This window comes from Cottoperca gobio, chromosome 22 (genome assembly GCF_900634415.1).
Source record: "Cottoperca gobio chromosome 22, fCotGob3.1, whole genome shotgun sequence".
In the NCBI taxonomy this organism is placed as follows: Eukaryota; Metazoa; Chordata; class Actinopteri; order Perciformes; family Bovichtidae; genus Cottoperca; species Cottoperca gobio.
Window position 1 is genome coordinate 8,124,211 of NC_041376.1, and position 19,345 is coordinate 8,143,555.

The window sequence follows — 19,345 nt, forward strand, 5'->3', positions numbered from 1 at the left end:
CCCCCCTTTAATTGTAGGGTTTGGGGAGTTTTACCTTGTTTGGTGCGAGAGTAACTGATTCATAATAATCAGTAAATTAGTTTAAATCATTTATTTAAAAAAATAGGTAGAAAGATTAGTTTTTTCTGAGAAGAAAATTAAATAACTAATATTATTTATTATATTTACCTCCGCCAAGGAGGTTATGTTTTTGGTTTAGCTTGTTCTTTTGTCAACAGAATTACTTACGGAAACAGCCTCGGCGGACATCTACACCCTCCGGGTTCCCTTCGAATAATGCTTCACATGAAATGACTTTAACTGCATTATACAATAAAATTTGAAGATTATAACTTTTACGTTGTCTTTGACTGTTTATAAGGAGTTATAACGTATGTCCAGGAACAACTTCCTCTGCCTACCTGTATGTCATCTTTCTCTCCTGTTTCTCACTTCTCATATTTACATGTTATTCCAATAAACTCATTTGCATTCATAGAAAGTTTGGTCTTCGTTTGTGAAATGTATTTTATAAACTGAATGTACAGAACTAGCACTTATGGTAAAACCCAAAAATGTAGCAGAGTAGGATCTCTTAGATGTGTTTTCTAGACAACTAGAAAAAAGGAGGAAATAATCCTTCTGTTGACTTTGGAAAGGTTTTACTGATAATAAAGTTAACCAAGCTCCAACTGACGAGTGACAGTCATGATTTGAGAGTCTTCTGCTTTTGAACAGCAACCTCTAGGCTTCTGTTTAACTTAGCTCAACCTATGCACAAACATTTCATTTAACGTTGGCTCACCTCACCTCGACTGCCATGAGCTCGGTGCCATTGGGCTCCAACAGCCCCGCTGGTGTAGCCGGGTGGTGCGGGATGTAAGGGTTGTCTGGGCCGGTACAAAGAAGGTAGAGGAAAATGACGATGTTGAAGGGAAACACTACGACAGGCAAGTCTCAGCGGTCCAACACCGGAGAGAGACAGAGTCCAACCATCTAATTATAGAAAGTAAGAACCATGATACTGCTACAGAGAAAAATTAAAATAATGGTTGATTTATATTTTCCATAATCACATGTAGAATTCTATCTGCCTTTATAGACTCTGTGGAAGAACCTTAAACTGGCTTTAAAAAGCTTGAACGCAGAGGCCAGAAGAGATTTAAGACTTATATTCAGTAGCATTTGTTTTTGATGAACTTAGTTCTTGTTTAATTGTTTCCATTTGTTTTGAAGCGCATGTGTCAAAGAGGCTTTTGCAAGGACAGACGATACAACACACCAAACAACAAAACCAGAGGCAAAAACTTATCCAGACAAAACCTGTCCAGTGTCATGGTTGTATTCGTGTTTATGAATCCTAGAATAATGTTGAAATGTGATGTTGTACCGACTTGTAAGTGTTGAACTGTTTAGATAGAATCCATGTCTTTACTTGTCAAATAACCCAATACCTCAGTTTCATTCTAATGGTTGTTCAAGTACAGCTTCATTTTAGTCTGGGAATAAGTAAAAACCTCTTCACTTAGAGAGTTACCTTGAGGCAATCCCTTTTGCTACATAATACATTTGCTTTAGTTCCTTTCAGTAAAACACTGATAGCCTCCTTATTGGTATGTGCTCAAACTCTTCAGAGATTCTCTTCTTCTCATGATACATGTCCTATTATCATACTGTGACGATCTGTTAACACCATATACAACACAGCTGCTTAAGTAAAATAAATCTTCTTAACTAACATTTCTCAAGATGGATGTGTGGCCGTTTTAATTGTCATTCATCTTGAGCTGATTCCAGGGCGAGGGTCAAGGCTTGTGACCTTACAGCAGCGCTGCAAACACGAACACTTCATGAAGAGAGATGTGTACATTGGGTGCAGAGTGAAGCTAACAAGTAGCAAGACAATAAGCATCAGGGCGAGGGCAATGCCATGCTTAGTTTAACACAGAGAAGCACACCATTGCTTCAGTAATTTACACTTAAGAGTTTCTCCAGCTCTGATGCAAACTGCATGAAAAAATGTCCATCTTCCCGTTACAAATTATAATAATCTTAAAAATGGAAAAAGATGCATGAATCATTTGTTCTTGTATTACGATTAGGGACATGATGAAGTTTGACCTCTCAAGATATTCGAGCAGGCTAGAAGTTAAAATTTAAAGGCCTGGGTGTCATGAACTGCTTGACGGTCTCATCTGTGACTTGTTTGCGTCGCTCTTGATGCTGCTCAATCATTGGCTGCAGCGTCTCGATCAAAAGCTTCTTCAGTTCTCCTGTTAGCAGAGCTCCGCTTGCGTAATCCTGTAGAGAAAAGTTGAAAGAGTGGATGGAAGGAATGTGCAGAAAGGAAGTTTAAGGAGAGGATCAGGGAGCAGAGAAGAACAATAAACAAAGTTAAAGATAAAGAGCTCAAGGGGAAGATACGGAAAGCAGAAGTCAAGATTAGGGAGAATAAGAAAGACAAAAACAGAGGGAAGGGCGGGATTAGCTAAATAAATGATATCTTTATTTGTTTCTTCTTTTCTCCACACCCTCACCTGTCTGATCTTCTCCAGCTGTTCATCATCCTCCAGGAAGAAGGTCAAGTACATGAAGGCGACATCAACGTCTGGGTTTCCACCATACATCCTGTGCTCTTCCACTGTGTCTTTTCCTCCCGAAAATGCATGTTTGTTGACCTGCGAGTACAGTTACACAGGTCAGTCAGCAATCATAGACATTATAAATCTGACTACCAACTATTCAGAGTAATCTCTAGTAACAGCGGCACCTTGTTTTTGATCTGCTTGGGTGTGTCAGTGAGGAAGATAGAGGAGTTGGCGTCACTGGCACTCATCTTTGTCTGCGCCCCCTGCAGGGCTGGGAAGAAGGTCGAGTGCAGCAGCGCTGGTTTGGGATAGCCGATCCTTGGAGCTACATCACGGGTCATCCTGAAGTAGGGGTCCTGGAATAGTGAGAGGTTAGATATCAACACATGTCATTGTGAAATAGGAATATTTGTAATCCATTACTGCAATGCTGCTATAACCTGGTCTATGGCGCAGGGGATGAGACATTGTATGTCCTTTCGACCTTTGAAGATCTGTGGGAAAGAGTTACTGAAGGACGGGGCGGCCTGGATGGCTGGGAAGCTGATCTTTCCTGGATGGATAGAAAATGATAAACACCATCAAGAAACAACAAGGTGTTCACACAATTTAATGATGTATTGAAACCACAAACCCAGGACTACAGCAACACATTTTGACCTCTGACTATGAAAGCAATCTGAAAACATCTCTAGGGCTCTGGCAACCAGTTATGAACATTTGGCCTTTTACATTTTTTTAGAAAGTGAATCATTTGTTAAAAGAGAAAGGATTGATCTATTACAAGAAAAAATAATTTGCTGCACAATGGACTTACGGGAAGTATGAAGCATAATACTGACATTTCTTCCTCTTTCCAAAGAATGCTGATTGCTCAATGATTACTCAGAATCATTTGTCCTTTTGCTTTTGCTTTCGCTTTAACTATTTTAAAAGTTTCCAGTTGTCTTACCAATGCAGTCACTGTCTGTAAAGCCAAATATGCCTTTGACCTGGTTGAATGTCACATGCTTCTGGATCTTTACCACATTTCTGTAGAATTCAGGGGATGCACTGCAGAAAATAAATTGAATTTAACACATTAAAAAAACAAAACAACTGTCGACTAAAATAAGACATGTTATGCTGTTATGTGAACAAATAGGGAAAAGGCTGAATTTTATGGCAGGGCTTCTAAACATCCTATGAACCCTCCACAGTAAGGTCTGTCTGACTTATAAAGATAAAAGAAAGTTTTTTATTTACCCCATGTATTCAAGGTCAGAGAAGATGAAGGTTTTGTTGACATCAAATCCACAGGCAATGATGTCCTTGGCATTTTCCACAGCGAAGCGGTGACAGTCTTCTAGTGATAGATCCTTCCACAGGTACTTCTCATCATCAGTCAACTGGATCACCAGGGGAATGTCAAATACATCTTGCAACCATCTGCAACAAGGACATAAGTTTAACTTAATTCTCATCGTTTGAGATGGTGCCTTGCTGATTTAACACTTAAACATGCCTTTAGTTAGCTCTTTGGTATCAATACATCAAAGAGGGAGAACTCACTTAGTGAAGATGAAGGGAATGAGGTGACCAACGTGCATGGCCTCTGAGGACGGACCTCTGCCAGTGTAAAGGTAGAAGGACTTTTGCTTCTCATACGCATCCAGCACCTGATTCATATCTCTGTCAGAAACAGCAATAAGAGGAAAGTATTAAATAGGGACTCATTCCCCCATGAACTCTCATCACCATTTGTCTTGCTTTGTAGGAAAGGTCAAAGGTTGGATATTAGAGTGGTAGAGTGGATACTGAATGAATACAGATGATCATCACACAATAAGTTGTGAAACACTAGAAGTCAGGAATTAGGAAAACATGAAGGAATCAAACTGATGACACATTTTTAGTTCCCAAAATGCTGACCTGTGTGAGAAGAAGATTCCTCTTCGTAGAAAGCGATGAGACTTCTGTCCCGAGACTTTTTCTATTCTGTCCACCAGCTCCTTGTCAATTTTACTGCTGCCAAACCTCACTAAGGAAAGAAATGACACAATGTGAAATGTATTGTTGTTGTTGTATAGCTTAAATGACCCCATGGTTGGAAATATATCACTGACCTTCATATAGAAATATACAATAGCCTTAAAACGTCAGCTCTTCAAGGCGACGCTTGAAGTTCATTTGAATCTTACCTATGAGTTTGTCGTAATCCACTCCCTTGGCGTTATTGGTGGAAACATTCCATGGGTCAACTGTGTCTTCATCATCAGCGCCATCTGCTGCTGGCCCGTTGTTGGGTGCAACAGAGTTTTCTGAGGGCGGACAGCCTGCTTTGTAGTCCTGACCTGTCATCTGTTTGTAGTCTATTTTCAACTTTAGCAGCAGCTGGACAGCAGCATCAATTTCAGCCTGAGGAAGCCAACCACTGCTGTTAGATAACACACACAGACCAAAGCAATCAAATCCTAACAGAATACATTTGCACTGTAAAAGCTAATTATTTTAATTTTATATTATAATGGCAGATGGCATATCTGTTTCTGCATCCCCCTAACACAATGGAGGTGAATAACATTTCATTTGTGGTGCTTACAACATTAAAAACTATATAAAAAAAAATTCAATAGCCAGTGTCTATTGAGAAAAACAATATCCAGGTTACTGTGGAAATGACACAGACCTCACTATTAAGTCTCTCACATCACTACTTTCAATGGAACTACCCTCTTCAAATAATAGAAATAATCCCTGTGAAAATGTATACTGTTTGTCACTATATTGATATATATTTGTATACAATACATTTTCTGAAAAATCTATTAACAAATTCTTAATGGGTAGAATAAAAATACTGTAATGGCTAATCCAGTAAATTAAATACCTAACAAATAATTGTACATCACATGGATGCAAAAATCATATCAAAATCTTTTCAGACTGATTTTCAACATGGCTCATGATGGTCTATTAGCCACAGAGATATTAAAAGGATAGCTACCCTGATAGCTATAAACGTTATGGCAAAACCTCTGATGGTACACACATTCATATTGCCGTGGCACAGATTGTCATGATGCTCAGAGATACTATGAGCCCTTCAAACGAAATTGCATTCATCACATTATATTATCATAATGGGGTTGTGGCAGACAGCTTAAAACAATTAAAACCAAAACTACCTGTAAGGCTACATACTACTGACAGTAAGTGATAAATTTTAACCCACAGAGTCAAATCAACGTTTTACATGGTAGTTTACAAGCACTTACTTTCTCTGCTTTAGCGGTTTTCAAGACTCTGACTTCGTCTCCTTTAGCTGTCAGTTTCTCGTAGAGCTCCATTGGACTCTTGGCTCCTTCTCCCTGACAGTCTGTCATCTTCTTCACACTAGGCAGGTAATAGTAATTAACGAGGTTACAAGTAAATAACTAACCCAATATATAAGTTACATGTTTTAGTATGAGGTTTAACAGAATTACTGAGGTTTATTCCGCTCTAGCATTACTGTATCTCCCTCCACAGCAGTTGAGAATGATTCCATATGTGAACACATCACAGCTAACCTGGTAAAGCTAGCTAATCGTCTGATACTACCTCTAGATTTATTAACATCACGCTGCCCTATTTCATAAATTGTATATATATATATATATATATATATATATATATATATATATATATATAAATCACATTGAATAATGGAGTAGGTAATGTCATTTATGATTGAATAAATGACTAGCCAACATACCTTATAATATTCTTCACACACAACTGTCAGCTCACTCATACAACTTGCATGCAACTTGCATCAGCCTGAGAGAGGTGGTGTTTGAATCAAATTCTTCCCCGAAAACAGGCGTTTTCAAAGGTTCCGTTATAAATGAATGACTGTGATGAAAGTGCCACATTGGAAACTCTGTTTAATAGATACATGCGCAATGCATTTTTAATCTTAATTTAATTGGAAACCCAGTCAAACTAACTTTAAATGCGTTCAATACGGTGTGTGTAGTAAGAGTAGGACAGGTAGAACAGCCGCTTCTGTTTTGTTCCTACAGGAAGCCTTCAAACTAAAAGCTTTTAAGTGTAAAGCATGTGACATGAGTGGACAAATCGACAACATTAATTTTATTCTGAAAGTCTGCATGCTCTCATGATTTTGCGGGATATTGAACCTGATGTATGACTGTTTTAACGCTCAGAAGTCGGATAATAATTGTTTAACAAGGTTTCAGGTACGACAGTTTAAGGCAGATTCTCTGGGTAGCGTTAGCTTTACTTTGTAAGCAATATTAGACTTTGAGCCAGAAATGCAAATGCCCAACGTTAGCTAATGTTGCTACACTGATGGCAGTTGAGACACAACCTAACGTTAGACGCAAACTTTGGATTCTACGTTAGTGTTAACGTTATGTGACGGCGTTCATGTCTTTAAGTTAACTTACGTTTCAGTAACTAACGTGAACACACAATATAAATGTAATTTGCTCTGTCCGAATGTCGTAAGTTTAGCTAGCATTACTCTTTTTATGTGTTGGCTTTGTGTTGACTGACGGAAGATCTAGAGAGGACACCATCGCCATGTACCGCAAGCTAACTTTAATGCTAAAAGGCACAAATTAAAATTCTGGATCTCCCGAAAATTATCTTCCTGTCCTTCCCTTTTTAATGCAAATTAATGGATTTTTCTTCTTCATATTCCTCTCAAAGTCTGCTTGGAGTAGGTGGCTAGATATTTCACCTCAATACTGACTATCAATTCCCAACAAAACATTTGTAAATGTCTGGTTAAACTGCCAGGTCAATGTATTTTAATGTCAGGGCTGCATAAATGTGACAAGTGACTCAGTATAAGGTGCAGTAATCCAAGCAACCACTAGATGTCACCCTCAGGCCTCTAATAGATTAACTAACATTTCACTTGTCCCTTTATTTTCCCTGTATTATTTTCAAACAGGCTGTCTTGTGAAAATGTCTTCATTAGTGGCCTACGAGGATTCAGAATCAGAGGATGATTATGTTGATCAAACGGAGGAGGGACCATCAGCTTCTGTCCAAAATCGATCTTTTGAACATAACCAAGAAGTCAACATGTGTAATTCCTCTGAGGTAACACCGAGCCCTCACAGCTTCACGATCGACCCTGACAGGTCAGTGCTGGAATATTATAGAAATGTCTCAGAAAGAAGCAGTTCTTCCCTACACCCACATTCACAGCCGCAGAGCTGGGAAAGAAAGTATCGTAGTGACGGGACAGCACAAGTAAAACATTTTAGAGACACTGCAGCTCCTCTGAGTTTACCTGCGACTAAGGGGAAGATCTCACCGCTGCAGACTCTTCCTCACATGCCACAAAGTTTTGGCGATGGGTTGAACCCTGCAAAAAGACATCACGCTGTTCTGTCTGGTGTCAGACCGTACATCCCCAAGAGACAGAGACCAGCCACCTCAGTAGAGACAGTGGACCCAAATCACCCTGCAGACCAAGTCCCAGGGAATCAGACCGGGGAAAGCCAAATTCTTTCAGACGTTTCAGCAAGAGTAAAGCCGTATCTTTCCCACAAGGCCGCCGCTGCAGGGATACCGAGGAGGCTTCAGATGAGCCTGGGAGGCCACCAGGGTCCAGTCAACACAGTTAAATGGTGTCCTGTGCCTCATCTCAGTCATCTGCTGTTGTCTGCCTCCATGGACAAGACTTTCAAGGTAATGAAATACAATAAAACTCAGAAATTATGAATATTGATACTTAGCCCTTGAATCAATGACGTCAATAAAGAGGAGATTTGTTGCTTCTGTAGTGCAATACTGTAGGCTTTTTCAATCCTTATTTTATTCAAACTGAAATGTAGGGTTGGGCAATATATTGATATTATATCGATATTGTGATATGAGACTAGATATCGTCTTAGACTTTGGATATCACATAGGTGTAATTTTCCAAATGTACCAGACTGTTCTAGCTGTTCTGTTATTTGTCGTTACCCACTTAGTCATTTTTTTATCCACATTACTGATGATCATTTACAAAAAAACTCATTGGCTAAATATGTTGTCAAAGCCCCGATGGCATAATGTTGTTGCAATATAGATATCGAGGTAATTTGTCAAAGAATATCGTGACATTTGATTTTCTCCATATCGCCCAGCCTTATAGAAATCTTTTCAAATATTTTATTCATTCTGATGTTTTTTTGCATGTGATAAAAATGGTCCTCCCTTCTCAAGTGGACTGCTCCATCTCTGTATTGATCTTGAATTGTATTTTCTTTTGCATAACACAATCATCCATTTATCCGTATAGTTTCAGGCAGGCTCCAAGTTCACAGATGAGGTCTAAGGGGAAAATAACTTACCTGACATTCAGTGTAATTGGCGCAGTCAGTGAGATAAATCTGCCCTGCTGCCTCAATACCACAAAACGCTTTCTTTAGAATCATATCTGTCACTGTCAGTTGAATGTATGTCAGGACCCACGGGACTCCCTATCTCTCCCTCTGTCTCGGTCTTTCCGATTCCCCCTTCCCCTCCTTTTCTATATTTCACACTAGGAAAACAATCCTTTATTTAACCAGCTGTAAATGCCAAATCATGCAGGTGTCTGCCAGCTGACTAAATATTTCTATCCCAGTACGAAACCACCTAAGAGGACTCTGAATAATTAATAATTTGAATATGCATGAGATCATTTGCATAACCATACTAGTGCAGCAATATGGCAGATACCTCTTCTGTCTCCTGGAAAAAGTGGTTTGGAGCAGAGGAGAGAAGAGGTGGAGAAGACTTGGTTGTTTGTATGCAAGGAGTTCTCTTCTTCTCTATCTCAGAGTGCCAAACCAGCTGTTTTCTGTGACACCAATAGATAGAGGAGCGTATGAAATACTCTCACTTATCTGTGCACATGTCTTGTGAGCCATTTTGCTCAATTTGAGTGGAGGATTTTCAACATTTTTTTCCCTCTCGAAACGTTTGCACTGACTTCAGAGATGTTCAGCCTGCACACAGTGATTTAAGTAAGACCAACTCATTTAACTCAATCACAACTGATTTAGACCAGAATTGCAGGATTATGAGGTGATGATAGTGATGTAATCATCATTAATCAGTCCTGAAATTAAATTACATACAGGAATTTGTTGACTTAAGAAGATGGCATATATATAAATGTTTTGAAACTAAGAGTAATTAATATAAACAAAATGATAAATATAGTAAACAGAATTCTCCATTGATGCTCCTCTTCACAGTCGGAAGCAGTTATTTTAATTAAAGCAGTTATTCTCCGGCCATGTAATAATTGTAGACGTTTTTATGGCCACAGAAAAATACTGTTTGGCTGGCAGGTGTTCATTAAATAATATGACACTGCAATATAATAAACTGCAGGTAACCATAGCAACAATACTTGAGTTTCACACTCGCACTAATACAATCTAGCCTTGGATTCAAATAATCACAAACTTAAAATAAAACTACTAGGCTGCAACTAGTAATTATTGTCATCTTCAATTATTCATAGATTTTCTCTATTTAGTGATTTTAGATCTAATCAATAGTCAACCACTCAAAGGTATTTAGTTTAGTCATGTAGGATATAAGCAATTGTGAATTTAAAACCAGGAAATGTTTCACGTTTGAACTTGAGCGACCATTCAGTTATCAGAATAGTGCCGCACCAGTAAGCCTGTTGGTAACGGTTCCTTTGCTGCATATCATATCACAGTCTAACGTTTGTGTTTATGGTGCTATAGCATGAGTACAATAATACACTTCAGTATAGAAAATTAGAGGTCCATAATGTGAACATACCGCTTTGTTTCTGTGGCGTTGTGTCATTTTCTTGTGTAGTGGCAGCTTGTTTGCTTGATTGCTTACTTATTGACATACTGCACGGCAATATCGATTATGTTCTTTCAGCGCTGTTGCACTTTGACTGCTCTTCTTTAGTATTCTCTTTGGTCTTACCAGGCTTCCTCCGTCCTGTCTGTTAGTTCCTCAGAGACTCAGAGACTCAGACTATCATTATTCCAGCCTGTTTGCAGCCGTTGTCACCATGGCTACAGCAGGTGTAAGGCAGCAGTTTTAAATTGATAACACAAATAACAATTTAGTTTTAATACATGCCACTTTGTCAGACTTGTTATGTTGTTATGTAGAAGTCTGTTGAATATTTTGAAGCTTTTGTGTCTATAGAGATCATCGGTTCCAGACTTCCATGTTACCTTGAGATGGCAGTGTTTCCCTAAACCTAAGATCATATAAAGAAGTGGCATCCTGTCGTACAATGAATGGAAATACTCTTTAATAGTCCAATAGTTCACTTTTTGCAATTAAAAATGTGACTCTCCGTCTCTCTGTGTCACTTTTCACTCAGCCCGAAGGCATCTCTGGCATTCTGTTTGTTAAACCACTGCCTGCTGGATTAATATGTCAGCCTCCCCCTGTCCATCAGTCAACCCCCCCCCCCCCCTCCCATCTGTCTCCTGGGGGAACTTGGTACAGAACTTCTCGATGTGCTACTGTACTTTCTTATGCTGTATGGAGAATTTGGCGTTAATAATGAAACACAGGGAGAGACAGAAAGGGATCTGCGGAGCCCCACAGATCTTCAAAGTTCCTCTGTGGCCCCGGCAATGGATACTTCATCATTAGTGTAAATTACCTCAGTGGGCACCCGACCTGACCACCGGGCTAGGCTTCAGGGAGTAGCTTTTGTCTTTTGACACATCCGACAGAAAATCTATTTCTATCTCATCGGTGAATCTGATTTAAAAAAATAAATAAAATAAAAACATGTCACAATATTGACCATCCTGTTTGCCAAGTGAACATCAACCACAGCATCGACTAAAGCAACAAAATCAACAATAGAACAATCTGGCAGATGAACACCCTATTCATAAATCACTCTCTGCTTTATTTGGACTCTTATTACACATTTATTTGCACTATAATATAACATTTCAAGCCAGTGAGGTGTTAGTCATGGCAGTCACAACTAACAGAAGGCAGCTGGGTGCTTTGCTCTTGTGCGCTCTCTATAATCAGAGAAACCTCTAATACAAAACCATTAAAGCCATTACACCCCACAGGGAATTGATTTACAAGCACGCTCAAAGGTAATTAGTTTGATTAATTCATTAGAAAGATTGTCTTTGCTTTTAAATCCAGAAAATAAGCCTGATTTGTATACGTAATACGCCAATTTATGCAGCAGCACTTTGTTGAGTAATTCAATTGTGTTTCATTACAATAGAATTCAGGGGAGGAAGGATTAGATTATATCTTTCTTACTTTTTCGGAGCCTGAGGACACATTGAATGCATCATCTACAAAGGCAAGGCAGAGCAATTTCAGTTTGTTTTCTTCTTTTCGTTGCTGCCAAAGCAGACCGAGACTATTTGACAGTAAACTGCCTTGAAACGTCGTCCAAAGCATTCAGATCCTTTCCTCTTGTTTGTTTGAAGGAAAGCACAGTGTGTCAATTCAGCGCCAACTTTTAGCCTGTACAGTACCTTTTTTAAACTTTCATACAAAGACTGAGCACAAACTGCTGATATAATCTTGCGTTATGGACTTGACGATTGCTTTGAACTCATTAATCACTTCCTGACGATTCAAATAGTTCTGTAGCACTTTTTCATGCAGTGAAGCTACACAAGCTTTCATCCTGAAGGGTTTGAGATTGTGTTAGTCACAGGGACTTTGTTGCTGCAGTCTAGGTGTGTTTGTGACTTTGGCTTGATGCGATGTGCCCATGTCTGGCAGGTGTGGGATGGAGCAGACAGCGGGCGATGCCTCAGGGTTTACACCTGCCATTCGGGAGCTGTGCGTGATGCCTGTTGGACCCCCTGCGGGCGACGCCTTCTCACAGGCTCCTTTGACAACAAGGCTGTGATCACAGACGTAGAGACAGGTGAGAGGCAACACTTCTTTCTGTAGGGTCTGATGAACACAATGTCACATTACAACAATTGTACATGTGTCTTCAGGCCGGGTACACTAAACTAGAATAACTGTGGTGTACTTTTTTATATTTAACTCAAATATAAAGGAAGTTACAGTCAAACTGCGTTACATTTACTTAATTGAAATTCAGTTTTAGCTGCTTTTTAATAAGCATTTTCGTCCAAGCATATTTCTGGTGTTGTGGGGAAACAAAACGTCTTGGTCATTTTATTTCTTTCAAATTTAGAGTGTTCTTTCCATTTCAAATTTAAGGTTAGTATTGTAATTTATGTAATTTATGTGTGGAGTGACTTTGAAATGCCTTGGGCCCCAAAAGCTGTTATAAACTCATTGTATAAATTGACAATCTGCTTCTGTGTCTTTGAAATGCACATTTCTTGACCACATACTTCATAAACCATGAACAAACCCATTCCAAAGATTCCTCCAAGTGCACCCAAGAAATGCTGCCTTCTTAAAAACATAACAAAATAAAAAAAACAAAAATAAAAACAACAGCTGGCATTTCAGTCGCTCATATCGCAAAATCCATCGGGGTCGAGTCACTTTGAAATCTTTTACTTTTACCACAGATAAGGTACTAAGTCAAATATATTAACAGTATACATGAAGTGAATACCACAGTATTCATCTCGTATTTATCATTCTGTAGTCATAAAATATATAATATTATTTACACTTGGCTGTGACGACCATGCTCGCTATAAAGACGTGAAAACCTGCAATGACGCTGTGATCTCATTTAGGGAGGAGGTCGATCCTCTAAATGAAGTTCTATAGAGGCTGCACGTCAATATATATTTCTATATATATATATATATATTCATATATATATATATAGAGAGAGAGAGAGAGAGAGAGAGAGAGAGAGAGAGAGAGAGAGAGAGAGAGAGAGAGAGAGAGAGAGAGAGAGAGAGAGAGAGAGAGAGAGAGAGAGTTCAGGGGCCACATGCAGCACAATTTGATCTCAAGTGGGCCGGACCACGTACATTCTGAAAATGTTCAAACTTAATCTTTTTACAAAACATTATGAACAACATGAAGAAAAAAAAAGGGGCAAATTCAACAATAGTATTAGTTTATCATTTACACATGTGCGTTACAACTTACAGATCACAGTGTATCTACAAAGGCTTTCACTTTATGATCAAAACAACTAATTTTTACACTTTGCAAAGTCATCCCGCATGTTTGACACCCCTGCACTACACGCTTACAAAGAAAGCAAACATTATTACTTTCTGAAATGTTCCAACATTTGTTTTGTCTGCCTATAATAACATTCACGTTGAACTAAATCAGCTTACTCAATGGATTTTCTGTCCCTTTTGTGTGATCATACATACCATTCAAGGTGACATTTACAACACGATCAATAATTTGGTTCGCTTTCTGGCCAAGCGTACAATTTCAAGCATGGCAGAAAAGATGAGAAACAATCATACTGACAATCTATAACAGGGAAGCTGCTTGTTCAACACGCACTTCCTTCATCTTTGACAATACAATGTATTTCTACACACCTGAAATTTTAAATATTGGCAAGAATTCATAGAAAAACAAAGATTGAAGAGTCACGACGAATGATCTCAAATTCCTTATATTTTTCCCTTCTGTCCATTCACCGACATTCAATATGTCGTTGTGTCCTTATATGTAGGAGAAGACCTGAAAGAGGCTTAACAGAATGAGACAACATACGATAGACATTGTTTTGAAGCCCCTGTAGCATCTACATATCTAGGGTCAACATTGCTATGATGACTTGCTGTCGTTTGCACTTCCCCTCTCAGCATGTCTGTCAATACTGTCAATAAAGCCTACGGATAATAGCTTGGCTAGCCCATTAAACACACAGGCAGCTCCAGGAAGGGGATCAATAATGGATACATCACCACAGGAGCAGCAACCGTGACCTTAAAGTGGAACGTCACAAACAACAACCATAAATAGACCAATATTTTGGTCTTATACTTTGGGAGCCACCGGCGCCGAGCTCAGCGCTGTAGGATGTCCTAGTGGGGGCAAACTAACAGCTTTCAAGTAAAGTCAGACATCCAAAGAACCCTCGCACTTCAATCCTGCACCAATCTCAAAATATAAAACGCTATTTGTTTTGGTTATCGTCACTGTAAACTGTTGTACATACCTCTAGTATCTTTGAACTTGTTGAAGTTAAAATTCTGCTGTATTTGAATGTATTTCGTTGGTTTCTATTATTAATTATTTTTAATAAAATCTTTCCAGATAAATAATAATAATAATATTAATGACATGGATGAAAATTAGCTATTTAAATTAAAATGGAAAAAGTTGGCAGACCTTTCGTAAGGAGCCCTGGATGTTACAGCTCAGGTGTGTCATCACCTCCTCCACCCACGCTGCCTTCTTCCAACTAACAAGAATAGTCAGCCGGCCAGTAACATTGAAAAATCTCTCCTTTTTTTATGATATTTTCTTATTTTCTTCTTCTTATTATTTATTTGTAAAAGATTGAACACAATTGTTTACTGTATGGCATCACAAGAAGAAGAAAAAAGTAATTTAGTTGCATATTAACATGGGAGTTGGGGATTCCTGCCCAGTTTCTGCACACTTGTAGTGTAATTTATTGTGTTTAAGCTAAGCCATTGGCACTGACACTTTAAAACAAATCCTGTTCGAGCAGTGAAAAGAACATCGAGGCCAAGCTGCATCATTTCCCCTCCATAGAAATTGAAATACAGACTGGCATAACTGTGGTTCTCATCACACCATGGTTATCTCCCATCTTTCCAGAGGATTATGGCACACTCGCAGCAAGGCCACACCAAGGTGCTGGAATCATTATGACCGTGATGTTTGACATCGTGCAGCCTATGTGTGAACGTTAGATCTACCAAGAGTGACTGGACACGGAGGGAGCTGAGTGTTTCCCACATCAGACTGTAATCAGGATGAATGTGATCTTTACACTCTTCACAGTAATGCAGAGCCTCTCCACTCTAACAAGGAAGGCAGCTGGGCCTATTCTGTTCAATTGAGCTCTCTTTAGAGATGTCTGCGGGCCCTTTAATAATCAGCGAGAGTCTTATAGGACACCTGACCCCGTATTTTACCACTGCCCACCTACCTAACCAAATGCTGGATCGATTGGTATGTTTAAAGAGAAAAGGAATTATAAAGGAGCATACGCAATCAGAATGGTGTGCGGGCCCATTTTCCTCGGCGGTCTCTGCAGTTGTCCCTGTGTCCAATTTAATTTGTAGAATCTTTATATCCACTCCCAGTGGGCCACAGGCAGGCTGTCACAGCTGAATAGCAAACGTAGCGAGAGTGGAGGATATAAAGATGGAGAGCAGGTTAAGAGGCATAATGCAGAAGGAGAAAGGGAGAGGAGAGCAAGAATGCAAGAGAAAGAAATCAAAAGAAGCAGAATATATTCAGAGAAACATGAACTGAGAGAGCAGGAGTTGGGGAGTGGAATAAATGAATTTCATCTGGAGGGCATTAGTGTGACGTGGCAGCTGTTGTCCAGCTCTTTCACGGCTGTCCTTTTGAAAAGCTGATTGGCGGAGGCCAGTGCAGGGGAATATGCCCGTATACCCACAGGCGGCCACAGGTTTAAATGTCAGTTTGGTGCATGTGTATGCAGAAGTCTTCTGTCCAGATCCCTTCAGGCACCGGCAGAAAGGAGATTGTCCTTGTTTTCCAAAAAACAACAATACATAAAGATTGTGCCAGTACCGGGGTGAGCTTGTGAGTTCCACCTTCCTTTTGGCTTTGCAGAATCATATTTTGAAGAATGTAGCTCAAGCCTTCGACAATACTTTGTCTGTAAGTTTCACATTATTGCAATGCGTCCTTTGAGAATGAGCAACAAAGCTGCATGTGCCACAGGTGCAAGCGCAAAATAGTGAGTCACATTGGGGGTCATCCCACAGAAAATTGTTTGTTAAAATATCTCCGAACAGTTTTAATAGATATAATCTTCCTATAAAATCTCAAATAACATTGTCAACATTGTCTGAGTTTGTTTCGTTTATTTTGTATTTTCTTCGATATTTTTCATTTTACCTCCTTGTTGCCTCCTTCACATGTTCAGGGAGGTAACTGATACAGGCTGTATAAACTCTGGAACCTTAAGCACTGCGCCCCACGAGACAATGCATGCAGCAGCACACAAAGAAGCATTCACTCCAAATGCCACCGGCAAGCATACTGTACGTGCATTTTGACCTACTTTGAAAGCTTCATGTTACAGTTGTAACCTGCGAGGTTGACACAGGTTTTCCTTGATTTTCATTCTGTGGTGAACTATATACTGTGTATGCTACGGTGATGATATGATTTAAAAGCATCCAGCACGAAGTGGGATGTGTTTCCCGAAGTCTGTACATTTGGTTTTTGAAGCTGCTTCCTACTTGAAGGTCCATCTTCCTGTCCCCTCCAGGAATTATGCTTTATACTCTTGTATGTCTATAGTATTGAGTTTACTTTTCAACACTTGTTTCGTCAGCAACCCTTGATGGGAAAGTGTTGTCTCCTTTTTAAGCTGGGTTATCAGAGTGAGGGTGCTAATTGAACACATGGCCATTGAAACAGATTCAAGCCTTAATTGTAATGAATGTGCGATCACAATGCATCAACACAGCTTCTTTAAACTAGTTACAGATATGGCTGAATAACCAAAATATTTTTTGGACTTGGCTTGTCAAAACCAAGTAATATGTTTCAAAGCTTAGTTTACGTTGCATTGACAACACCCCCCCAGCGTTGGTGGATCCAGTAATGAGGCATAATATCCATTTCATCGCAGCTTCCCACTGCTCGAAGGGGCTCGCCCCAATCATCCCTAATGCCCTCTGCACTGTAGTTATCCACCGTGTGTGTGTGTGTGTGTGTGTCAGCTCTACAGCATGATCCCCGCTGCTAATATGACGACAAAGTAAACTATTGTGAGTGGAGGGACATACTTCCCTTATCTCCCCCCCTCAAGCAAGCTAATTAATCTTGCTTAATTAAAACATGACGATGCCCTATTTATTATAAGGAGTACGTTGATTTCTCATCGCCTTGCCAAACATGAGTTTTAAATCTCGATGACGGATCTCTGTGTCGCTACGGGTAAGCCAATTAAGCAGGAAGTGTGAGCCCGACAAAATTGCCTGTTAGACTTTGGATCAATGCAGTCGAATTTGAGGGCGTGCCATTAAGTGAAAGCAGGTCAATGTTTTGCTGCAGTTTATGAGCTGTGACTCATTCCCCCTTCTACAAAGACCTGCTAGGAACAATCTGGAACAAGTGTGTAATGAAGTGCATTTTTGTTGTGGGCTAAGTTTTGGATAAGTTTTTGTTGTTGAATTAATGAGGAGCCGTTGAACCCCGAGGTGTTCTACTTTGCATAGCCTTTGACAGAGCTGCTAGCTCATAGTCTGGCTGAGTTACTCGTGCAGCCTTCTTCATGGTTTTCCCAGGAAACTCATTTTTGGTCTCACCCTGTCAGGCTTAATTATATTTAATCCCCACAGTGTTTTTGTTTTGTTTCTAAGTATAACATTCTTAAATTGATATTAGATAAAGCCGCCTCTAGCCCAAACAGTGTTTTATATTCTTGTTTCTCTTCTCTACATCTTTATGTCTGTTAGTTTTTTAGATGCGTATGATGTGCTGCTGGATATATCCCAGACACCCTCTTGCAAACCCTTTTTTTTTTTTTTTCAGTGAGTTTGTTTTCAAATCACTGTGTTTATAAGCAAAGGCGACGGCACAATTTTAATTACACACTGCAACTATGTTTCCTGCACAGGAATCTAATGGTTGTATATGAAGTTTCAGCAGAATTTACATCTCAGAGGAAATGTAATTGAATGTAATTGAAATTGATATTGTGTTTAGTTTAGTTTAGTTTAGTCTTGACAGCTGAGAAAAACAAAAATGTGTAATTGAGCTTTTCATTTGGCACAAACTGCAACAGTTTGTCTCAATACATTAGTTGAAGGGTGTTAAATGTTTTGCAGTCTAAGGACCCTTAGCAGAAAGAGAGACGGAGCAGGGCCTGTAATAACGTGTAGGCGTCCTAAAGTGCCATTTATAAACGTACCTTTTTATGGTGCATAAAGTACTAAGATATTAAATAATAATACTTAGCCACTAGTTTGCCGTTATGGAGAGGGGCAGTGATTTAACACAGGGTAGCTAGCTAACGTGATTGCAAGAGGATTCAAGGGTAAAATGGTTATGTGTATTTTCACACATTTACATTTTTGAACAAATCAAATATTTCAAAACAACAATTTGGCGGCCCCCCCTACAGTAACTCTGAGGACCCCCTAGGGGTCACGGACCACCTGTTGAAGATCCATGCATTAGTTTAACAGTTGGAATAGTTTGTTTATGTATAGAATATACACTGAATGCACTTGCTTCTCTTTCTAAGAAATCACTGTACTTTAATCACATTAAAGAAGCAACACTTACAAACTCATTCATTCACAGTGTGTTGGTTTGTTCAGACACATGTGTGCAGCAGCAGCAGTACTGAAACTCTTTGGACAGAGATTAAACAGCAACAGGGTAATTGCTTCAGCAACTCAGGGAAGTCTCAGGGCCCAGAGAGGACTGAAACCAGCCAGAGGTCAACGTTGAGAAAGCAACAAGTTCCTTGGAGCTGAGTAGGCAACTTACCCAGGAGCGAACACTGCGTACTCTCACATATACATATATTGCTTTCAGCAGCCATCACAATGATGCATCGTTGTCTATTGTCTGTGTGGTTTGTAAAATGTGTGTCACGATGGTCTTTCTACTGTCAGGATGTTGAACCTAGAAGCATCACTGTTTCT

General features: G+C 39.5%; 2 protein-coding genes across 3 annotated transcripts in view; one reads left to right on the top strand and one right to left on the bottom strand.

Moving 5' to 3' along the window:
• Window positions 1–1,019: 1,019 nt before the first annotated feature.
• wars1 (tryptophanyl-tRNA synthetase 1) lies at window positions 1,020–6,512 on the bottom strand. The gene is made up of 11 exons (XM_029460862.1): window positions 6,304–6,512; window positions 5,825–5,942; window positions 4,748–4,964; window positions 4,479–4,587; window positions 4,119–4,238; window positions 3,813–3,995; window positions 3,520–3,620; window positions 3,008–3,120; window positions 2,750–2,923; window positions 2,517–2,657; window positions 1,020–2,280 (listed from the first exon to the last, which is right to left on the bottom strand). The coding sequence occupies exons 2-11, from the start codon at window positions 5,930–5,932 to the stop codon at window positions 2,122–2,124; spliced, it is 1,425 nt and encodes a 474-aa protein (XP_029316722.1). The 5' UTR covers window positions 5,933–5,942; window positions 6,304–6,512; the 3' UTR covers window positions 1,020–2,121.
• Window positions 6,513–6,636: 124 nt separating this feature from the next.
• wdr25 (WD repeat domain 25) overlaps window positions 6,637–19,345 on the top strand; it is a 17,676-nt gene continuing 4,967 nt past the window's right edge. The window contains exons 1-3 of one of the 2 annotated variants that reach the window (XM_029460860.1): window positions 6,654–6,790; window positions 7,513–8,258; window positions 12,321–12,468. In XM_029460860.1, the coding sequence (XP_029316720.1) occupies window positions 7,527–8,258; window positions 12,321–12,468 (880 nt within the window). In that variant the 5' untranslated portion in view covers window positions 6,654–6,790; window positions 7,513–7,526. Of the gene's footprint in view, window positions 8,259–12,320; window positions 12,469–19,345 lie in introns of both variants that reach the window. The other variant, XM_029460861.1, reaches the window with a different exon arrangement.

Excerpts from the sequence above, each read along its gene's own strand:
- wars1 (XM_029460862.1), bottom strand. The coding sequence starts at position 5,932 with ATGACAGACTGTCAGGGAGAAGGAGCCAAGAGTCCAATGGAGCTCTAC. Across the intron at positions 2,924-3,007 it reads TCCCCTGCGCCATAGACCAG|GACCCCTACTTCAGGATGAC; the intron begins GTTATAGCAGCA and ends TCACTATTCCAG. Across the intron at positions 2,658-2,749 it reads CCAAGCAGATCAAAAACAAG|GTCAACAAACATGCATTTTC; the intron begins GTGCCGCTGTTA and ends CTGTACTCGCAG.